General features: G+C 44.6%; 1 protein-coding gene across 1 annotated transcript in view; it reads right to left on the bottom strand.

Moving 5' to 3' along the window:
• LOC135537858 (alpha-N-acetylgalactosaminide alpha-2,6-sialyltransferase 3-like) overlaps positions 1-25494 on the bottom strand; it is a 101347-nt gene that overhangs the window by 2087 nt on the left and 73766 nt on the right. Inside the window, exon 3 of the mRNA XM_064963872.1 lies at positions 487-687. Coding sequence (XP_064819944.1) covers positions 487-687 — 201 coding nt within the window. The remainder of the gene's footprint in view (positions 1-486; positions 688-25494) is intronic.

The following is a 25494-nucleotide window of genomic DNA, read 5'->3' on the forward strand; positions in this document are numbered from 1 at the left end:
ATTAATACTCTCGAGTTTCTTCTCCATAAGCCCTTCTCATTAATACTCTCGAGTTTCTTCTCCATAAGCCCTTCTCATTAATACTCTCGAGTTTCTTCTCCATAAGCCCTTCTCATTAATACTCTCGAGTTTCTTCTCCATAAGCCCTTCTCATTAATACTCTCGAGTTTCTTCTCCATAAGCCCTTCTCATTAATACTCTTGAGTTTCTTCTCCATAAGCCCTTCTCATTAATACTCTTGAGTTTCTTCTCCATAAGCCCTTCTCATTAATACTCTTGAGTTTCTTCTCCATAAGCCCTTCTCATTAATACTCTTGAGTTTCTTCTCCATAAGCCCTTCTCATTAATACTCTTGAGTTTCTTCTCCATAAGCCCTTCTCATTAATACAGTGTCTTATGCGAGTTGGGCATCTTGAAGAGGCAAAACAGTCCACTAATAAAATAGTTTAAATCAGTAAGAAGGAAAAAGGAGTAAATAAATCCCACCTGTAGCAGCAGGGGCACAGAGGTGTGAGAGACGACCCTGAGGGTGGTGCGGTGCCCCACGTCGTGTTCGAACCCGCGCGTCGGGGCGTTGTTCATACGCCAGATACAGGAGGAGTGGTCGATCTCCGGCCCTGCCGCCTGGCCCAACATCTGACCTGAACTGGACACCACGGAGCAGACCTCACAGTGAAGCTTCAGTGGCTGGAGGGAGGAGGAGCCGAGAGGAGAGGACTGTTATTACAGTATTAGATATGTTATTTTGGACCAGTACATCACTGAGGCCAAGATTCCTGCCATCCAGGACATCTATACCAGGCGGTGTCAGAGGAAGGCCCTGAAAATTGTCAAAGACTCCAGTCACCCTAGTCATAGACTGTTCTCTCTGCTACCTGAACATCTCATCAAATGGCTACCCAGACTGTTTGCATTGCCCCCCCCCCCCCTCATCTACATATTACCTCAATGACCTCGACACCGGTGCTCCAGCACATTGACTCTGTACCGTAATACCCTGTATATAGCCTCCACATTGACTCTGTACCGTAACACCCTGTATATAGCCTCCACATTGACTCTGTACCGTAACACCCTGTATATTTTCTCCACATTGACTCTGTACCGTAACACCCTGTATATAGCCTCCACATTGTCTCTGTACCGGTACACCCTGTATACAGCCTCCACATTGACTCTGTACCGTAACACCCTGTATACAGCCTCCACATAGACTCTGTACCGTAACACCCTGTATATAGCCTCCACATTGACTCTGTACCGTAACACCCTGTATATAGCCTCCACATTGACTCTGTACCGGCTATCCCCTGTATATAGCCTCCACATTGACTCTGTACCGGTACACCCTGTATACAGCCTCCACATTGACTCTGTACCGTAACACCCTGTATATAGCCTCCACATTGACTCTGTACCGTAACACCCTGTATATAGCCTCCACATTAACTCTGTACCGGTACACCCTGTATACAGCCTCCACATTGACTCTGTACCGTAACACCCTGTATACAGCCTCCACATAGACTCTGTACCAGTAACACCCTGTATATAGCCTCCACATTGACTCTGTACCGTAACACCCTGTATATAGCCTCCACATTGACTCTGTACCGTAACACCCTGTATATAGCCTCCACATTGACTCTGTACCGGTATCCCCTGTATATAGCCTCCACATTGACTCTGTACCGTAACACCCTGTATATAGCCTCCACATTAACTCTGTACCGTAACACCCTGTATATTGTGGAGGCTATATACATGGGGTACCGGTACAGAGTCAATGTGGAGGCTATATACAGTTACGGTACAGAGTCAATGTGCCGGGGCGGCAGGGTAGCCTAGTGGTTAGAGCCTTGTGGTTAGAGCGTTGGACTAGTAACCGAAAGGATGCAAGCTCAAACCCCTGAGCTGACAAGGTACAAATCTGTCGTTCTGCCCCTGAACAGGCAGTTAACCCACTGTTCCTAGGCCATCATTGAAAATAAGAATTTGTTCCTAACTGACTTGCCTAGTAAAATAAAGGTAAAATAAAAAAATAAAAAATATAGCCTCCACATTGACTCTGTACCATAACACCCTGTATACAGCCACACTATTGTTATTTACTGCTGCTCTTTAATTACTTGTTACTTTCATATATTTTTGGTATTTTTCTTAAAACTGCGTTATTGGTTAATCCTTGTAAGTCAGCATCTCACTGTAAGGTCTACCTACACTTGTTGTATTCAGTGCATTTGACACATAACATCCCCAGGCCCCTGAACCTGTATCCAGATTTGATTTGGATTGGACTGTGACCGATCTGTATCCGGATTTGATTTGGATTGGACTGTGACCGATCTGTATCCGGATTTGATTTGGATTGGACTGTGACCGATCTGTATCCGGATTTGATTTGGATTGGACTGTGACCGATCTGTATCCGGATTTGATTTGGATTGGACTGTGACGATCTGTATCGGATTTGATTTGGATTGGAATGTGACCGACCTGTATCCAGATTTGATTTGGATTGGAATGTGACCGATCTGTATCCGGATTTGATTTGGATTGGACTGTGACCGATCTGTATCCGGATTTGATTTGGATTGGAATGTGACCGACCTGTATCCAGATTTGATTTGGATTGGAATGTGACCGATCTGTATCCGGATTTGATTTGGATTGGACTGTGACCGACCTGTATCCGGATTTGATTTGGATTGGAATGTGACCGATCTGTATCCGGATTTGATTTGGATTGGAATGTGACCGATCTGTATCCGGATTTGATTTGGATTGGACTGTGACCGATCTGTATCCGGATTTGATTTGGATTGGAATGTGACCGACCTGTATCCAGATTTGATTTGGATTGGAATGTGACCGATCTGTATCCGGATTTGATTTGGATTGGACTGTGACCGATCTGTATCCGGATTTGATTTGGATTGGAATGTGACCGATCTGTATCCGGATTTGATTTGGATTGGACTGTGACCGATCTGTATCCGGATTTGATTTGGATTGGAATGTGACCGATCTGTATCCGGATTTGATTTGGATTGGACTGTGACCGATCTGTATCCGGATTTGATTTGGATTGGACTGTGACCGATCTGTATCCGGATTTGATTTGGATTGGAATGTGACCGATAGGTATCCGGATTAGATTTGGATTGGACTGTGACCGATCTGTATCCGGATTTGATTTGGATTGGACTGTGACCAACCTGTATCCAGATTTGATTTGGATTGGACTGTGACCAACCTGTATCCGGATTTGATTTGGATTGGACTGTGACCGACCTGTATCCAGATTTGATTTGGATTGGACTGTGACCGAAGGACTGGGATGTTTTTTGATTTATCAATTAGTTATTTTTTGTATCAAAAATATTACATTCCGTAATGGACATTTATTTTTTCTACAATTTACTACCTGTACAGTAGGTGGCGGTATGCACTTAACATGTGTGTGAATTCCATTATACCAGAAAAGAAGAAGAAACATGAGAACATCGTCATAAGAAATTGGATTATTGTAGCAGTGTTGAATGTCCAAACTGAACTAGCTATTATGTTAAGGTACAATTATTTAAGTAAAAAAGTTGTTAATTTGTTTGATGCTGGGCAGTGACATTGCATCGTTGACATTAACAGACACGTTAACCAGCAAATAATGTACTATCTATCTAGCTAACGTTAGGTCACATACAACAGACTTGCAACCTTCGGTCTCTGCTTTGGCAACATGACACCATTAACAACTAGATACAGGCTTGCTAATTAGCATTACATTGCTCCTGCTAGTAACCTCTTTGCTCCGGGAGACACCAACGTGTACAGGTCTCCAGGAGCGAAGAAGCTATTCTGTAAGCAGGTCTCCAGGAGCGAAGAGGCTATTCTGTTAGCAAGTCTCCCAGAGCGAAGAAGCTATTCTGTTAGCAGGTCTCCTAGAGCGAAGAGGCTATTCTGTTAGCAGGTCTCCCGGAGCGAAGAGGCTATTCTGTTAGCAGGTCTCCCGGAGCGAAGAGGCTATTCTGTTAGCAGGTCTCCCGGAGCGAAGAAGCTATTCTGTTAGCAGGTCTCCTAGAAGGAAGAGGCTATTCTGTTAGCAGGTCTCCCGGAGAGAAGAGGCTATTCTGTTAGCAGGTCTCCCGGAGAGAAGAGGCTATTCTGTTAGCAGGTCTCCCAGAGCGAAGAGGCTATTCTGTTAGCAGGTCTCCCAGAGCGAAGAGGCTATTCTGTTAGCAGGTCTCCCAGAGCGAAGAGGCTATTCTGTTAGCAGGTCTCCCAGAGCGAAGAGGCTATTCTGTTAGCAGGTCTCCCAGAGCGAAGAGGCTATTCTGTTAGCAGGTCTCCCAGAGCGAAGAGGCTATTCTGTTAGCAGGTCGCCCAGAGCGAAGAGGCTATTCTGTTAGCAGGTCTCCCAGAGTGAAGAGGCTATTCTGTTAGCAGGTCTCCCAGAGTGAAGAGGCTATTCTGTTAGCTGACATTACCAATGATAGTTCTTCATGTCAACAAACACGTCAAGGTCCTAAAAGTTATGACGTTAGATAACTAGTCAGTTACACGACTAGAGAATTTGGCAGAATCTTTTTTTAATACCGCATAAATGATTGAAATGACAGGCTACTTTGACATTGACAAACTGAGAATCTGAGATAAAAACCAATAGAAACCAATAAAAACCAATAGCCCAGGCCTTGGTGTGTGGAGACACATATTGTAGGTTACAACATGAGGACATTTTAGTCCTAAAAATGATTTCCAGTTTCACAGCTTCACCCATGGATGGATGTTTCAGCATTGTTCTCCCCAATTTTGTGGTATCAAACCGGTAGTTACAGTTTTGTCTCATCGCTGCAACTCCCGTACGGACTCGGGAGAGACGAAGGTCGAGAGCCGTGCGTCCTCCGAAACACAACCCAACCAAGCCGCACTGCTTCTTGGCACAATGTCCACTTAACCCGGGAAGCCAGCTGCACCAATGTGTCGGAGGAAACACTGTACACATGGCGACCGTGTTAGCCGAGGAAACAATGTCTGCACTGCGCCCGGCCCGCCACAGGATTCGCTAGTGCGCTATGGGACAAGGACATCCCTGCCGGCCAAACCCTCCCCTAACCCGGACAACGCTGGGCCAATTGTGCGCCGCCCCATGGGTCTCCCGGTCGCGGCTGGCTCCGACAAAGCCTGGGCTCGAACCCAGAGTTTCTGGTGGTACAGCTAGCACTACGATGCAGTGCCTTAGACCACTGCGTCAATGAAGAGTTCTGACTCACACATGGATTGATGTTTCAGCATTGTCTCAATACTGATGTGAAGGAAAAACCGACAGGCTCTATTGGCATCATTTATGCACACTGTGGACAGGGAGGGGAAAAAGCTTGTCGATATTTTCAAGACCTGAGCCATTTAATTCATTAGTTTTATTTATTACATTTACTCGTTTATTTCTTTAGGCAATTTAATTAATTGGTTTAGGCATGGCCTATTTAGTAGGCTATTTTGACTCACTCATTCGTTGGCTTTGGTTCAAATAAATAAGTACAGACCACAGGAGGCTGGTGGCACCTTAATTGGGGAGGATGGGTTCGTAGTAACGGCTGGAGAGGAATCAGTGGAATGGTATCAAGTACATCATACACATAGTTTCCATGGTTTCCAGGTGTTTGATGCCAGTCCATTCGCTTCGTTCTGGCCATTATTATGAGCTGTTCTCCCAGCAGCCTCCGGCAGCCTCCAACAGCCTCCAGCAGCCTCCAGCAGCCTCCAGCAGCCTCCAACACATTCTTTCTGATGGTCTTTACTAAAGAACATCTTTTTACCAAGTTTATTCTTGTAACGAAATTCCTCTTCTTCAGAGGAGGAGTAGCAAGGATCAGACAGCGTGGTAAGTGTCCGTAATGATATAGTTAATAAATCAACAGAACACTGAGCAAAAGTATTAGAAAAAGTAATAGAAATCAGGCTACCTAAATATGGCTCCCAATCAGAGACAACGACTGACACCTGCCTCTGATTGAGAACCAAACACATAGAAATATAACAACAGAACAAAACATAGAAAAACAACATAGAACGTCCAACCCAATTCACGCCCTGACCAACTAAAATAAAGACATAATAAAGGAACTATGGTCAGAACGTGACAATTCTGCTCATTTTGTGTGTGTGTGTGTGTGTGTGTGTGTGTGTGTGTGTGTGTGTGTGTGTGTGTGTGTGTGTGTGTGTGTGTGTGTGTGTGTGTGTGTGTGTGTGTGTGTGTGTGTGTGTGTGTGTGTGCGCGTGCGTGCGTGTGTGTGTGTGTGTGGTCAATTATTTGTGACATTGTGGTTACAATGAATAATGTAAAACGAATGAAATGAAATAAATCTGAATGAATAATCAGATGAGTTGTTGTGAGCTTGTCGTTATTCCTACACACCGATTAGCCTCCAGAGTTCCTTTTTCCAATCAACAACGTGGAGAACAAACATAATAACTGTAGGCCTAGATACTGCAGGCAGTGAAATCTGATGAAAAATGTACCTGGTGATATAATATTACTGCTGGACTAAAACCTAAGGGTTTAACCTTGTGAATGAAGGACGCCTCTTTATGAGATCGGAGAGCCGATCCATTACCCCAACAGTTATTTAGCCTAATTGTTTTTGACTCCAGACAGTAGGCTATTGTTTGTCTCTCCTGTATATTAGTTTGTCTACATGTCTATTCAACATTTAGATTTTTAAAAATAAACCATGCAATGACGCAAATAACAATAACTTTAAAAACAGTCAATTCATCACTCAGATTTATTATTTAATGAGCTGTAAAGGAACAAGTATCATATTTTTTTCAGAAAAATAAACTGTAATTGTGCCATTGTGTTCACCCAAGTTCTCTTTCCACTTTTGGACCACCCGCCAGCTGATTGTCTTGCCCGATGTAGGACTCCATAGTGTGAGAGGAGAGAGACTCGCGGACAGAAACATTCACACCTTCATTTCATTTACAAAAGAATAGTGTCAAACAGCTGGGCGTGTGTGAATGCTGCTGTCAGTCATCTCAGCGAGGGGAGGAGCCAGTCTGATAACTAGAAATAGACCACTGCGGTTCACAATCCACTAGCAAGCTGCGAGAATACTGACGATAGCTGATGGTAATGACGAGAGTCGTTTTTCAGCATTTTGTTTTAGGCCTTCCCAAAACCATAGCCCTAAGCTTAAAACCATTTAGTATCAAGGTAAGACCCAAATGCAGTCTGTGTGAAATAACCATGTTTATTATAACAACAGGGGCAGGCAAACGACAGGTCAAGGCAGGCAGGGGTTGATAATCCAGAGTAGGAGCAAAGGTACAAGATGGCAGGAAGCTCAGGGTAAGGCGGGCGGGTACAGGGTTAGACTGGCGGGTACAGGGTTAGACTGGCGGGTACAGGGTTAGACTGGCGGGTACAGGGTTAGACTGGCGGGTACAGGGTTAGACTGGCGGGTACAGGGTTAGACTGGCGGGTACAGGGTTAGACTGGCGGGTACAGGGTTAGACTGGCGGGTACAGGGTTAGACGGGCGGGTACAGGGTTAGACTGGCGGGTACAGGGTTAGACTGGCGGGTACAGGGTTAGACGGGCGGGTACAGGGTCAGACGGGCGGGTACAGGGTAAGGCGGGCGGGTACAGGGTTAGACGGGCGGGTACAGGGTTAGACTGGCGGGTACAGGGTTAGACGGGCGGGTACAGGGTTAGACTGGCGGGTACAGGGTTAGACGGGCGGGTACAGGGTTAGACTGGCGGGTACAGGGTTAGACGGGCGGGTACAGGGTTAGACTGGCGGGTACAGGGTTAGACGGGCGGGTACAGGGTCAGACGGGCGGGTACAGGGTAAGGCGGGCGGGTACAGGGTTAGACGGGCGGGTACAGGGTTAGACTGGCGGGTACAGGGTTAGACGGGCGGGTACAGGGTTAGACTGGCGGGTACAGGGTTAGACGGGCGGGTACAGGGTTAGACTGGCGGGTACAGGGTTAGACTGGCGGGTACAGGGTTAGATGGGAGGGTACAGGGTTAGACTGGCGGGTACAGGGTTAGACGGGCGGGTACAGGGTTAGACGGGCGGGTACAGGGTCAGACGGGCGGGTACAGGGTAAGGCGGGCGGGTACAGGGTTAGACGGGCGGGTACAGGGTTAGACTGGCGGGTACAGGGTTAGACGGGCGGGTACAGGGTTAGACTGGCGGGTACAGGGTTAGACGGGCGGGTACAGGGTCAGACGGGCGGGTACAGGGTAAGGCGGGCGGGTACAGGGTTAGGCGGGCGGGTACAGGGTTAGACGGGCGGGTACAGGGTTAGACGGGCGGGTACAGGGTCAGACGGGCGGGTACAGGGTAAGGCGGGCGGGTACAGGGTTAGGCAGGTGGGTACAGGGTTAGACAGGCGGGTTCAGGGTTAGACAGGCGGGTACAGGGTTAGACAGGTGGGTACAGGGTCAGGCGGGCGGGTACAGGGTTAGACAGGCGGGTACAGGGTTAGACAGGCGGGTACAGGGTCAGGCGGGCGGGTACAGGGTCAGACGGGCGGGTACAGGGTCAGACGGGCGGGTACAGGGTCAGACGGGCGGGTACAGGGTCAGACTGGCGGGTACAGGGTCAGGCGGGCGGGTACAGGGTTAGACTGGCGGGTACAGGGTCAGGCGGGCGGGTACAGGGTCAGACAGGCGGGTACAGGGTCAGACGGGCGGGTACAGGGTAAGGCGGGCGGGTACAGGGTCAGACTGGCGGGTACAGGGTCAGGCAGGCGGGTACAAGGTCAGACGGGCGGGTACAGGGTAAGGCGGGCGGGTACAGGGTCAGACTGGCGGGTACAGGGTCAGACTGGCGGGTACAGGGTCAGGCGGGCGGGTACAGGGTCAGACTGGCGTGTACAGGGTCAGGCGGGCGGGTACAGGGTTAGACGGGCTCAATGTACTGTAATTGTTGATGAATAAAATGTCCGCCCACAGAAAGCTTGAGGCCCTCTCCTTTTCAACATTAACAGCAGAGTGAAAGTGCACTGTGTGTACGATGCAGAGCTGTGGATCAGGTGGAAACGGTTTGACAGCCTCACCTATTCAATCAATGAATTGGAATAGCAAAGAAGTCATTCACTGTTGATTGGCTATCAGCAGGACCATAGACTATTGATTGGCTATCAGCAGGACAATAGACTATTGATTGACTATCAGCAGGACAATAGACTATTGATTGGCTATCACCAGGACAATAGACTATTGATTGGCTATCAGCAGGACAATAGACTATTGATTGGCTATCAGCAGGACAATAGACTATTGATTGGCTATCAACAGGACAATAGACTATTGATTGGCTATCAGCAGGACAATAGACTATTGATTGGCTATCAGCAGGACAAAAGACTATTGATTGGCTATCAGCAGGACAATAGACTATTGATTGGTTATCAGCAGGACACTAGACTATTGATTGGCTATCAGCAGGACAATAGACTGTTGATTGGCTATCGGCAGGACAATAGACTATTGATTGGCTATCGGCGGAACAATAGACTATTGATTGGCTAGCTGCGGGACAATAGACTGTTGATTGGCTATCAGCAGGACAATAGACTATTGATTGGCTATCAGCAGGACAATAGACTATTGATTGGCTATCAGCAAGACAATAGACTATTGACTGGCTATCAGCAGGACAAAAGACTATTGATTGGCTATCAGCAGGACAATAGACTATTGATTGGCTATCAGCAGGACAATAGACTATTGATTGGCTATCAGCAGGACAAAATACTATTGATTGGCTATCAGCAGGACAATAGACTATTGATTGGCTATCAACAGGACAATAGACTATTGATTGGCTATCAGCAGGACAATAGACTATTGATTGGCTATCAGCAGGACAAAAGACTATTGATTGGCTATCAGCAGGACAATAGACTATTGATTGGTTATCAGCAGGACACTAGACTATTGATTGGCTATCAGCAGGACAATAGACTGTTGATTGGCTATCGGCAGGACAATAGACTATTGATTGGCTATCGGCGGAACAATAGACTATTGATTGGCTAGCGGCGGGACAATAGACTGTTGATTGGCTATCAGCAGGACAATAGACTATTGATTGGCTATCAGCAGGACAATAGACTATTGATTGGCTATCAGCAAGACAATAGACTATTGACTGGCTATCAGCAGGACAAAAGACTATTGATTGGCTATCAGCAGGACAATAGACTATTGATTGGCTATCAGCAGGACAATAGACTATTGATTGGCTATCAGCAGGACAAAATACTATTGATTGGCTATCAGCAGGACAATAGACTATTGATTGGCTATCAGCAGGACAATAGACTATTGATTGGCTATCAGCAGGACAAAAGACTATTGATTGTGGCTATCAGCAGGACAAAAGACTATTGATTGGCTATCAACAGGACACTAGACTATTGATTGGCTATCAGCAGGACAATAGACTATTGATTGGCTATCAGCAGGACAATAGACTATTGATTGGCTATCAGCAGGACAAAAGACTATTGATTGGCTATCAGCAGGACAATAGACTATTGATTGGCTATCAGCAGGACAATATACTATTGATTGGCTATCAGCAGGACAATAGACTATTGATTGGCTATCAGCAGGACAATAGACTATTGATTGGCTATCAGCAGGACAATAGACTATTGATTGGCTATCAGCAGGACAATAGACTATTGATTGGCTATCAGCAGGACAATAGACTATTGATTGGCTATCAGCAGGACAATAGACTATTGATTGGCTATCAGCAGGACAATAGACTATTGATTGGCTATCAGCAGGACAATAGACTATTGATTGGCTATCAGCAGGACAAAAGACTATTGATTGGCTATCAGCAGGACAATAGACTATTGATTGGCTATCAGCAGGACAATAGACTATTGATTGGCTATCAGCAGTACAATAGACTATTGATTGGCTATCAGCAGGACAATAGACTATTGATTGGCTATCAGCAGTACAATATACTATTGATTGGCTATCAGCAGGACAAAAGACTATTGATTGGCTATCAGCAGGACAATAGACTATTGATTGGCTATCAGCAGGACAATAGACTATTGATTGTGGCTATCAGCAGGACAAAAGACTATTGATTGGCTATCAGCAGGACAATAGACTATTGATTGGCTATCAGCAGGACAATAGACTATTGATTGGCTATCAGCAGGACAAAAGACTATTGATTGGCTATCCGCAGGACAAAAGACTATTGATTGGCTATCAGCAGGACAATAGACTATTGATTGGCTATCAGCAGGACAATATACTATTGATTGGCTATCAGCAGGACAACAGACTATTGATTAGCTATCAGCAGGACAATAGACTATTGATTGGCTATCAGCAGGACAATATACTATTGATTGGCAATCAGCAGGACAATATACTATTGATTGGCAATCAGCAGGACAATATTTCTGAATTTGTCGATGGTGGTTATACAAAGGGAGTCTACTTGTGTACTAAGCCTACTAATGAGAATGACTGATTATTATAATGATAACTATATGAATAATTGTGTTAATAACAAGCAGGAGATCAAGACCGAGGATATGAGGAAGAGTTTTGATCAAGACGGTGGATAGGAGGAAGAGTTTTGCCTGCCTATGACAGGTTGTGGGTTAGAATATCAATATTTTATTCTGATCGTTTGGAACAACACAACAAATACAATAGTAATTGACAAATTACAATCAACGCCATATAGTCTGTTCTAACAAACAAAACATCTTTTAAAGTTTTTAGGACAGCCAAAATTAAAAACAGTTTAACTTTAGCCGACATGTTGCAGATAATCTATTGTTGAATTATTCAGGCTCCCTTTGTTATTTAACCTCTTACATCTATGGGGGCGCTATTTCATTTTTGGATGAAAAACGTTCCCGTTTTAAACAAGATATTTTGTCACAAAAAGATGCTCGACTATGCATATAATTGCTACCGTTCGAAAGAAAACACTCTGACGTGTCCAGAAATACAAAGATATTATCCGTCCCCTAGAACGTGAGCTTCAGGCAAAACCAAGATGAGATGGCATCCAGGAAATGACAAGGATTTTTGAGGCTCTGTTTTCCATGGTCTCCTTATATGGCTGTGAATGCAAGAGGAGTGAGTCAACCCTTTCTGTCGTTTCCCCAAGGTGTCTGCAGCATTGTGACGTATTTGTGGGCAGATCATTGGAAGATTGACCATAAGAGACCACATTTACCAGGTGTCCGCCCGGTGTCCTGCGCCGAAATTGGTGCGCAAAAGTCACCTGCCAGTATTTTTCCATGCGATACAGAGAGGAAAGCAAGCTTCCACGAACTGCATGTCAATGAAGAGATATGTGAAAAAACACCTTGAGGACTGATTCCAAACAACGTTTGCCATGTTTCGGTCGATATTATGTAGTTAATCCGGAAAAAGTTTTACGTTGTAGGTGACTGAATTTTCGGTTCGTTTCGGTAGCCAGACGCAATGTAGAAACGGAACGATTTCTCCTACACACAGACGCTTTCAGGAAACACTGCGCATTTGGTATGTAACTGAGAGTCTCCTCATTGAAAACATCAGAAGCTCTTCAAAGGTAAATGATTTTATTTATTTGGTTATCTGGTTTTTGTGAAAATGTTGCGTGCTACATGCTACTCAAAATGCTATGCTAGCTTTGCATACTCTTACACAAATTAGTCAATTTCTATGGTTCAAAAGCATATTTTGAAAATCTGAGATGACATGTGTTGTTAAGAAAAGGCTAAGCTTGAGAGCAGACGCATCCTATGCGTCTGTCCTATGGGGCCCTATTCCCTATATAGTGCACAACAATAGACCAGAATCCTATGGGGCCCTATTCCCTATATAGTGCACTACTTTAGACCAGAGCCTTATAGAACCCTATTCCCTACATAGTGCACTACTTTAGACCAGAGTCCTACGGGGCCATATTCCCTACATAGTGCACTACTTTAGACCAGAGTCCTATGGGACCCTATTCCCTACATAGTGCACTACTTTAGACCAGAGTCCTATGGGGCCCTATTCCCTACATAGTGCACTACTTTAGACCAGAGTCTTATGAAACCCTATTCCCTATATAGTGCACTACAATAGACCAGAGTCCTATGGGGCCATATTCCCTATATAGTGCACTACTTTAGACCAGAGTCCTATGGGGCCCTGTTCCCTATATAGTGCACTACTTTAGACCAGAGTCCTATGGAACCCTATTCCCTATATAGTGCACTACAATAGACCAGAGTCCTATGGGGCCATATTCCCTATATAGTGCACTACTTTAGACCAGAGTCCCTTACTAGACGTCCGAAAACATTTTTAAAATTCGGGGACGGCGTCGGGCCGAGCGGCAGGGCCAGACCTACCGGGAAGTCATCAAATGAACTTTGTCGGACATTCGGTTTTCGTTTTATAAAATAATCAAATTTTGGTCCATTTTTCCGCTATGCCGGAAAATCCCACAAGAGGGCATAAGCAATCATATTGCAATTTGACAAAACATCACGAATCACGACGGGCCATATCTCGAAAACTGAAAATATTTCGAAGCCGAAACTTGGTGAGCATAGGTTTGGCATAATGGGCAGTTGGCCCCGAACAAGATGGCGTCTAGGCCTCAACGGTTTTTGAGTTATGGCCATATTTCTGGGATTAAAGGTCCAAAATGAAAATAGAGAAATGATTTTTTCACTTCACGTCAAAGTCAAGGAGCCTCCGGTGTCAATAAAAAAAAATCTGCCATTTATCTATCGTCATTTAGGAGAAATCGTACAATGACAGATTTGTGATGTTCAAATATAGGTGTTTTTTTTCAACAGTTACAGATCCAGTTGCAGGGTGTTCATACGAATATTTTTAAAGTGTGCTGCGGAGCTCTGCGACATTTCTGTGATTTTCTATGATTTTCTGAAATAACACACACTCACTAAACCCTCCGTAAATAACTCAGTTCTTAACGTAAAGACTTAAAACTCAGGATTCTGTAAAGGCATACCCCAATGAGGATATGAGTTTATTTATAGCTTCCTGTGCCAACAGGAAGTGCCTTAAATGGTGTCATAGTGGCTGTGTCCAAGGGTTAAAAAGGTCAGATCTTTTCAAAACTTCATATGTGATTAGGCAACCCTCCTGAACTGTAAAATCACTCATTTCTCCCAACAGATGTCAAAGAAAAGCTCTCACACACACACACAGCAAGGATGGAGTGACAAAGCGCGGTGTTTAAAGACACAGAGAGCAGGCAATGGCCTAAACATAATCCCAAGGCCGTGCCGAGTCCAACGAGGCGCCCCGCTTGACCGTAGCTCGCTCGGTCTGAGCGCAGCGACCATGAGAAAAATAGGCCCACAATGAAGCCTGCACCACAATGTCATTTGATTTTGGGTGACAGCGGCGGAACCGTTAGGTTTAGAAGGACAATTCAAACACAGGACTGTTCCTAAGGTCCTCCCGATCTGTGCAAGCCTAACCTTGACCGTGTGACATTAACCCTTCACAGTTAAAAGAAGGTGTTTACATAAAAACAGTGTGCATTGACTTCTCTCCCCATAGGAATACATTGCCTGCTCCACTAAATACAACCTGGAGTCTATATGGGTTATGAATGCTGTATGAACCTGTCTTCGGTACCAGTCCATCAGGCCACTATAAGGTCTACCTGTGTCGATTCTAGGCTTCCTGGACCAACCGGAAGTGGTTACAATCGCCCTAAAAGTGTTTACCCATAACCTGCCTGCAGTTTGATAGACATAGTACATTCAACCCTGTGTAAATCAGTCAGTTTTCATGGTAAAGACTTAAAACTCAGGATTCTGTAATAGAATACCCCAATGAGGATGTGCGTTGAGTTATAGCTTCCTGTGCCAACCGGAAGTTCCATAATTGGTGTCTCAGGGGCTGTTTGGAAGGGTTAAAAAAATCAGATCTGTCCAAAACTTCATATGTGTGATTAGTCAACCCCCATGAACTGTAAATCAGTCATTTTTCCCATAACAACTTGGATGGAGGGATGTATTGGGGTGTGTAGAGACTGACAGTGCCTCCAATAGTTAGCTTTGTTCGAGCTAAAAAAGAACCGTCAGACCTAGAGTTCCGAAACTTTAGAATCCTGTTCTAGACCTCAGGTCGATAGTGCGTGGTGAGTTACGGCGCTCTAGAAGGTTCTCGGACCGAGAAACAGCCTCGAACATTTGCAATGACTTCAATTCATTTTGACCATTACGAAAATGGCGACATTTAGAAATGTCCCAGAGACACAAGACTAGGTGCATTGTGACCGTCTCGGCCCATAGAGACAGAACCCAACATCTCTGTCTGATAGCTCATTCAAGGACCCCGTAGCAAGGCATGGAAAAAAGTGGATTTCCAGCACCAATTAGGGTTTTACTCGGACACCAAATGACCTATCGAGCCGAAACTCGGGATTCGGGGTCGCCTCACATAGGACTACACAGAATGTCCGAACTGGCCCCGCAGCTAGAAAGTAACTATGTGTTTTACTGTTTTTTTATGGTTTGAACCAAAGGCGTTGTGAATTTTGGGCCAGCTCTGAAGTATGTGATACTTGGCTCCTAAATGAGTTGGGAAAAGTGGGTTTGGTGTCAGTTTGTATCAGTTTGGTGTCAGAATGATATCAAATTGACTGATGGACGGTGAATTGCAGGTGACTCTTGTCCATTTGCAATATGTTTAAGCGGTGAGGTACCATCACCAAAAGCGACATTCTGAAATCAACCCAAACGAGCTATGGAGAGGTACCAGAATCACTGCCCAGCCATCCCGAGGTCATCGGGCCAGTCAATTTGGCATTCCTGCATGATTTTTATGGCATGACAAATTGGTGATGGTGAATGCCCAGTTAACCATATTGCAAATGCACAGTGACTTTGCAAGAGTGAGAAACATCACCAAATGGACATTCTGGAATCAACCCTAATGAGCGATGGAGAGGTACCAGAATCACTGCCGAGCCATCCCGAGTTCATCGGGCCAGTCAATTTGGCATTCCTGCATGATTTTTATAGCATGACAAATTGGTGATGGTGAATGCCCAGTTAACCATATGGCAAATGCACAGTGACTTTGAAAGGGTGAGAAAACATTACCAAATGGACATTCTGAAATCAACCCTAATGAGCGATGGAGAGGTACCAGAATCACTCCTGAGCCATCCCGAGTTCATCGGGCCAGTCAATTTGGCATTCCTGCACGAATTTTCAGTGACTTTGCAAAAGTGAGAAAACATTTGCAATATGTTTTAACAGTGAGGTACCATCACCAAAAGTGACATTCTGAAATCAACCCAAACGAGCGATGGAGAGGTACCAGAATCACTGCCCAGCCATCCCGAGTTCATCGGGCCAGTCAATTTGGCATTCCTGCATGATTTTTATAGCATGACAAATTGGTGATGGTGAATGCCCAGTTAACCATATTGCAAATGCACAGTGACTTTGAAAGGGTGAAAAAACATTACCAAATGGACATTCTGAAATCAACACAAACAATGGCATCACCATAGTGTCCAGACTGTGCCGAGTCCAACAAGGCGCCCCGCTTGACCGTAGCTCGCTCGGTCTAAGCGCAGCGACCATGAGAAAAATAGGCCCACAATGAAGCCTGCACCACAATGTCATTTGATTTTGGGTGACAGCGGCGGAACCGTTAGGTTTAGAAGGACAATTCAAACACAGGACTGTTCCTAAGGTCCTCCTGATCTGTGCAAGCCTAACCTTGACTGTGTGACATTAACCCTTCATGGTTAAAAGAAGGTGTTTACATAAAAACAGTTTGCATTGACTTCTCTCCCCATAGGAATACATTGGCTGCTCCCCTAAATACAACCTGGAGTCTATATGGGTTATGAATGCTGTATGAACCTGTCTTCGGTACCAGTCCATCAGGCCACTATAAGGTCTACCTGTGTCGATTCTAAGCTTCCTGGACCAACCGGAAGTGGTTCAAATCGCCCTAAAAGTGTATACCCATAACCTGCCTGCAGTTTGATAGACATAGTGCATTCAACCCTGTGTAAATCAGTCAGTTTTAATGGTAAAGACTTAAAACTCAGGATTCTGTAATGGAATACCCCAATGGGGGTGTATGGTGAGTTACAGCTTCCTGTGCCAACCGGAAGTGCAATAATTGGTGTCTCATGGGCTGTTTCGAGGGGTTAAAAAAATCAGATCTTTCCAAAACTTCATATATATGATTAGGCAACCCCCATGAACTGTAAATCAGTCATTTTTCCCATAAAAATTCAAAGGAAAACTAAATCACACAGATACACAACTTGGATGGAGGGACGTATTGGGGTGTGTAGAGACTGACAGTGCCTCCAATAGTTAGCTTTGTTCGAGCTAAAAAAGAACCGTCAGACCTAGAGTTCCGAAACTTTAGAATCCTGTTCTAGACCTCAGGTCGATAGTGCGTGGTGAGTTACGGCGCTCTAGAAGGTTCTCGGACCGAGAAACAGCCTCGAACATTTGCAATGACTTCAATTCATTTTGACCATAACGAAAATGGCGACATTTAGAAATGTCCCAGAGACACAAGACTAGGTGCATTGTGACCGTCTCGGCCCATAGAGACAGAACCCAACATCTCTGTCCGATAGCTCATTCAAGGACCCCGTAGCAAGTAATTGAAAAAAGTGGATTTTCAGCACCAATTAGGGTTTTACTCGGACACCAAATGACCTATCGAGCCGAAACTTGGGATTCGGGGTCGCCTCAGCTAGGCCTACATATAACACAAGAAATGGACCCGCAGCTAGAACGTAACTACGTGTTTTATGTTTTTTTTATGGTTTGAACCGAAGGCGTTGTGAATTTTGGGCCAGCTCTGAAGTATGTGATACTTGGCTCCTAAACGAGTTGGGAAAAGTGGGTTTGGTGTCAGTTTGTATCAGTTTGGTGTCAGAATGATATCAAATTGACTGATGGATGGTGACTTGCAGGTGACTCTTGTCCATTTGCAATATGTTTAAGCGGTGAGGTACCATCACCAAAAGCGACATTCTGAAATCAACCATAACGAGCGATGGAGAGGTACCAGAATCACTGCCCAGCCATCCCGAGTTCATTGGGCCAGTCAATTTGGCATTCCTGCACGATTTTTATAGCATGACAAATTGGTGATGGTGAATGCCCAGTTAACCATATTGCAAATGCACAGTGACTTTGCAAAAGTGAGAAAACATAAACAAATGGACATGATGAAATCAACACCACGAGTGATTGAAAGGAACAACAATCACTGCCCGGCCATCCCGAGTTCATCAGGCCAGTCAATTTTGCATTTCTGCAGGATTTTTGAGCATGTCAAATTTCTTATGACATTTGGCCCCCACAAAACATATGCCTAATGCACAAGTAAAAAAAAAATATATAATTATGATAATAAAATATGACTAAAGTATGTTGATACAGTTCTTATACGTGTGTAATTAACACAAAATTCTAAAGAATTTCGAAAAACGGTCCAGAAAGCACTTTTTTAGGGGTGTGTGAAGTTTTTTATGAAATGTAGCAATTTTTTACTTTTGACTTCTTATGAAATCATGTTCCAAATGGAGAAAACATATGCCTAATGCACAAGTAAAAAAAAAAAAAATTATGATAATAAAATATGACTAAAGTATGTTGATACAGTTCTTATACGTGTGTAATTGACACAAAATTCGAAAAAATTTCGAAAAACGGTCCAGAAAGCACTTTTTTAGGGGTGTGTGAAGTTTTTTATGAAATTTTGCAATTATTGACTTTTGACTTCTGACTTCCTATGAAATCATATTGCAAATGGAGAAAACACATGCAATAATGCGCAAGTAAAAAAAATAAAAAAATAATGATAATAAAATTGGACAAAAGTATATTCATACAGTTCTTACACATGTGTAATTGACAAAAAAGCGAAAGAATTTCGAAAAACGGTCCAGAAAGCACTTTTTTAAGGGGTGATAAGTTTTTGACAAAAAATCCATTTTTTCAAAATTTGGCTTTTGGATGTTGACTTGGAGTCCATTTTCAATATGAAAAACCACGGTGGAGCGCACACGCCACCTGTTGGATTTTTGAAGTGTTACAACTGGCAATAGCCATATGGCATTTGAAGTACATTTTGCATGAATCAACTCCGATTTGGGTGGTATTGACCAATGTGTACATGGTTTGTACTATGCCAATAGTTTGCCATTCATTTTTGTCCAATACAGGGGGGAATTCCCTTACATAGTGCACTACTTTAGACCAGAGTCCTATGGGGCCCTATTCCCTACATAGTGCACTACTTTAGACCAGAGTCCTATGAAACCCTATTCCCTATATAGTGCACTACAATAGACCAGAGTCCTATGGGGCCCTATTCCCTATATAGTGCACAACAATAGACCAGAATCCTATGGGGCCCTATTCCCTATATAGTGCACTACTACTGTGTGGCTCAGTCGGTAGAGCATGGCGCTTGCAACGCCAAGCGTCGTGGGTTCGATTCCCGCTGGGGCCACCCTTATGTAAAAAATGTAGTGGCCCCAGCCGACTTGTAAGTCGCTTTGGACAAAAGCGTCTGCTAAATGGGATATATTATTATTATATTATATTATTACTTTAGACCAGAGCCTTATAGAACCCTATTCCCTACATAGTGCACTACTTTAGACCAGAGTCCTATGGGGCCCTGTTCCCTATATAGTGCACTACTTTAGACCAGAGTCCTATGGAACCCTATTCCCTATATAGTGCACTACAATAGACCAGAGTCCTATGGGGCCCTATTCCCTATATAGTGCACAACAATAGACCAGAATCCTATGGGGCCCTATTCCCTATATAGTGCACTACTTTAGACCAGAGCCTTATAGAACCCTATTCCCTACATAGTGCACTACTTTAGACCAGAGTCCTATGGGGCCCTGTTCCCTATATAGTGCACTACTTTAGACCAGAGTCCTATGGAACCCTATTCCCTATATAGTGCACTACAATAGACCAGAGTCCTATGGGGCCCTATTCCCTACATAGTGCACTACTTTAGACCAGAGTCCTATGGGGCCCTATTCCCTACATAGTAGGGAATCTAGGGGGCCATTTGGGACACAAGCCCAGCCAGGAAAGTAAGACAATGAAGCAAATGAAATATCCACACTGGCATAAACACATCAAACAGCAAACCATTACCACGGGGTACTGAATGGTATCTACTGGGAGGTACTGAATGGTATCTACTGGGGGTACTGAATGGTATCTACTGGGGGTACTGAATGGTATCTACTGGGAGGTACTGAATGGTATCTATTGGGAGGTACTGAATGGAATCTAATGGGAGGTACTGAATGGTATCTACTGGGGGTACTGAATGGTATCTACTGGGAGGTACTGAATGGTATCTACTGGGGGTACTGAATGGTATCTACTGGGAGGTACTGAATGGTATCTACTGGGAGGTACTGAATGGTATCTATTGGGGGTACTCAATGGTATCTACTGGGAGGTACTGAATGGTATCTATTGGGGGTACTCAATGGTATCTACTGGGAGGTACTGAATGGTATCTACTGGGAGGTACTGAATGGTATCTATTGGGAGGTACTGAATGGTATCTACTGGGAGGTACTGAATGGTATCTACTGGGGGTACTGAATGGTATCTACTGGGAGGTACTGAATGGTATCTACTGGGGGTACTGAATGGTATCTACTGGGGGTACTGAATGGTATCTATTGGGAGGTACTGAATGGTATCTACTGGGAGGTACTGAATGGTATCTATTGGGGTACTCAATGGTATCTACTGGGAGGTACTGAATGGTATCTACTGGGAGGTACTGAATGGTATCTACTGGGAGGTACTGAATGGTATCTACTGGGGGTACTGAATGGTATCTACTGGGGGTACTGAATGGTATCTATTGGGAGGTACTGAATGGTATCTACTGGGAGGTACTGAATGGTATCTATTGGGAGGTACTGAATGGTATCTACTGGGAGGTACTGAATGGTATCTACTGGGGGTACTGAATGGTATCTACTGGGAGGTACTGAATGGTATCTATTGGGGGTACTGAATGGTATCTACTGGGGGTACTGAATGGTATCTACTGGGGGTACTGAATGGTATCTACTGGGGGTACTGAATGGTATCTACTGGGGGTACTCAATGGTATCTACTGGGGGTACTGAATGGTATCTACTGGGAGGTACTGAATGGTATCTACTGGGGGTACTGAATGGTATCTACTGGGAGGTACTGAATGGTATCTACTGGGGGTACTGAATGGTATCTATTGGGAGGTACTGAATGGTATCTATTGGGAGGTACTGAATGGTATCTATTGGGAGGTACTGAATGGTATCGACTGGGAGGTACTGAATGGTATCTACTGGGAGGTACTGAATGGTATCTATTGGGAGGTACTGAATGGTATCTACTGGGGGTACTGAATGGTATCTACTGGGAGGTACTGAATGGTATCTACTGGGAGGTACTGAATGGTATCTACTGGGGGTACTGAATGGTATCTATTGGGAGGTACTGAATGGTATCTACTGGGGGTACTGAATGGTATCTACTGGGAGGTACTGAATGGTATCTACTGGGAGGTACTGAATGGTATCTACAGGGGGTACAGAATGGTATCTACTGGGGGTACTGAATGGTATAAATTGGGGGTACTGAATGGTATCTACTGGGGGTACAGAATGGTATCTACTGGGGGTACTGAATGGTATCTATTGGGGGTACTGAATGGTATCTACTGGGAGGTACTGAATGGTATCTACTGGGAGGTACTGAATGGTATCTACTGGGGGTACTGAATGGTATCTACTGGGAGGTACTGAATGGTATCTACTGGGGGTACTGAATGGTATCTACTGGGGGTACTGAATGGTATCTACTGGGGGTACTGAATGGTATCTATTGGGGGTACTGAATGGTATCTACTGGGAGGTACTGAATGGTATCTACTGGGAGGTACTGAATGGTATCTACTGGGAGGTACTGAATGGTATCTATTGGGAGGTACTGAATGGTATCTACTGGGAGGTACTGAATGGTATCTACTGGGAGGTACTGAATGGTATCTACTGGGAGGTACTGAATGGTATCTACTGGGAGGTACTGAATGGTATCTACTGGAGGTACTGAATGGTATCTATTGGGGGTACTGAATGGTATCTACTGGGAGGTACTGAATGGTATCTACTGGGAGGTACTCAATGGTATCTACTGGGGGGTACTGAATGTTATCTATTGGGAGGTACTGAATGGTATCTATTGGGAGGTACTGAATGGTATCTACTGGGGGTACTGAATGGTATCTACTGGGAGGTACTGAATGTTATCTACTGGGGGTACTGAATGGTATCTACTGGGGGTACTGAATGGTATCTACTGGGGGTACTGAATGGTATCTACTGGGGGTACTGAATGGTATCTACTGGGGTACTGAATGGTATCTATTGGGAGGTACTGAATGGTATCTACTGGGAGGTACTGAATGGTATCTATTGGGAGTACTGAATGGTATCTATTGGGAGGTACTGAATGGTATCTACTGGGGGTACTGAATGGTATCTACTGGGGGTACTGAATGGTATCTATTGGGAGGTACTGAATGGTATCTACTGGGGGTACTGAATGGTATCTATTGGGGGTACTGAATGGTATCTACTGGGAGGTACTGAATGGTATCTATTGGGAGGTACTGAATGGTATCTACTGGGGGTACTGAATGGTATCTATTGGGAGGTACTGAATGGTATCTACTGGGAGGTACTGAATGGTATCTATTGGGGGTACTGAATGGTATCTACTGGGAGGTACTGAATGGTATCTACTGGGGGTACTGAATGGTATATACTGGGAGGTACTGAATGGTATCTACTGGGAGGTACTGAATGGTATCTACTGGGGGTACTGAATGGTATCTACTGGGGGTACTGAATGGTATCTACTGGGGGTACTCAATGGTATCTACTGGGGGTACTGAATGGTATCTACTGGGAGGTACTGAATGGTATCTACTGGGGGTACTGAATGGTATCTACTGGGAGGTACTGAATGGTATCTACTGGGGGTACTGAATGGTATCTATTGGGAGGTACTGAATGGTATCTATTGGGAGGTACTGAATGGTATCTATTGGGAGGTACTGAATGGTATCGACTGGGAGGTACTGAATGGTATCTACTGGGAGGTACTGAATGGTATCTACTGGGGGTACTGAATGGTATCTACTGGGGGTACTGAATGGTATCTACTGGGAGGTACTGAATGGTATCTACTGGGGGTACTGAATGGTATCTACTGGGGGTACTGAATGGTATCTACTGGGGGTACTGAATGGTATCTATTGGGGGTACTGAATGGTATCTACTGGGAGGTACTGAATGGTATCTACTGGGAGGTACTGAATGGTATCTACTGGGAGGTACTGAATGGTATCTATTGGGAGGTACTGAATGGTATCTACTGGGAGGTACTGAATGGTATCTACTGGGAGGTACTGAATGGTATCTACTGGGAGGTACTGAATGGTATCTACTGGGAGGTACTGAATGGTATCTATTGGGGGTACTGAATGGTATCTACTGGGAGGTACTGAATGGTATCTACTGGGAGGTACTCAATGGTATCTACTGGGGGGTACTGAATGTTATCTATTGGGAGGTACTGAATGGTATCTATTGGGAGGTACTGAATGGTATCTACTGGGGGTACTGAATGGTATCTACTGGGAGGTACTGAATGTTATCTACTGGGGGTACTGAATGGTATCTACTGGGGTACTGAATGGTATCTACTGGGGGTACTGAATGGTATCTACTGGGGGTACTGAATGGTATCTACTGGGGGTACTGAATGGTATCTATTGGGAGGTACTGAATGGTATCTACTGGGAGGTACTGAATGGTATCTATTGGGAGTACTGAATGGTATCTATTGGGAGGTACTGAATGGTATCTACTGGGGGTACTGAATGGTATCTACTGGGGGTACTGAATGGTATCTATTGGGAGGTACTGAATGGTATCTACTGGGGGTACTGAATGGTATCTATTGGGGGTACTGAATGGTATCTACTGGGAGGTACTGAATGGTATCTATTGGGAGGTACTGAATGGTATCTACTGGGGGTACTGAATGGTATCTATTGGGAGGTACTGAATGGTATCTACTGGGAGGTACTGAATGGTATCTATTGGGGGTACTGAATGGTATCTACTGGGAGGTACTGAATGGTATCTACTGGGGGTACTGAATGGTATATACTGGGAGGTACTGAATGGTATCTACTGGGAGGTACTGAATGGTATCTACTGGGGGTACTGAATGGTATCTACTGGGAGGTACTGAATGGTATCTACTGGGGGTACTGAATGGTATCTACTGGGAGGTACTGAATGGTATCTACTGGGGGTACTGAATGGTATCTATTGGGAGGTACTGAATGGTATCTACTGGGGGTACTGAATGGTATCTACTGGGAGGTACTGAATGGTATCTACTGGGGGTACTGAATGGTATATACTGGGAGGTACTGAATGGTATCTACTGGGAGGTACTGAATGGTATCTATTGGGAGGTACTGAATGGTATCTACTGGGGGTACTGAATGGTATCTATTGGGGGTACTGAATGGTATCTACTGGGAGGTACTGAATGGTATCTACTGGGAGGTACTGAATGGTATCTACTGGGGGTACTGAATGGTATCTACTGGGGGTACTGAATGGTATCTACTGGGAGGTACTGAATGGTATCTATTGGGAGGTACTGAATGGTATCTATTGGGGGTACTGAATGGTATCTATTGGGAGGTACTGAATGGTATCTACTGGGAGGTACTGAATGGTATCTATTGGGGGTACTGAATGGTATCTATTGGGAGGTACTGAATGGTATCTATTGGGAGGTACTGAATGGTATCTACTGGGGGTACTGAATGGTATCTACTGGGGGTACTGAATGGTATCTTTTGGGAGGTACTGAATGGTATCTACTGGGAGGTACTGAATGGTATCTATTGGGGGTACTGAATGGTATCTACTGGGGGGTACTGAATGGTATCTACTGGGAGGTACTGAATGGTATCTACTGGGGGTACTGAATGGTATCTACTGGAGGTACTGAATGGTATCTACTGGGGGTACTGAATGGTATCTACTGGGAGGTACTGAATGGTATCTACTGGGAGGTACTGAATGGTATCTATTGGGAGGTACTCAATGGTATCTACTGGGAGGTACTGAATGGTATCTATTGGGGGTACTCAATGGTATCTACTGGGAGGTACTGAATGGTATCTACTGGGAGGTACTGAATGGTATCTACTGGGAGGTACTGAATGGTATCTACTGGGGGTACTGAATGGTATCTACTGGGGGTACTGAATGGTATCTATTGGGAGGTACTGAATGGTATCTACTGGGAGGTACTGAATGGTATCTATTGGGAGGT

The sequence above is a fragment of the Oncorhynchus masou genome, unplaced genomic scaffold, assembly GCF_036934945.1.
Source record: "Oncorhynchus masou masou isolate Uvic2021 unplaced genomic scaffold, UVic_Omas_1.1 unplaced_scaffold_858, whole genome shotgun sequence".
Taxonomy (NCBI): domain Eukaryota; kingdom Metazoa; phylum Chordata; class Actinopteri; order Salmoniformes; family Salmonidae; genus Oncorhynchus; species Oncorhynchus masou.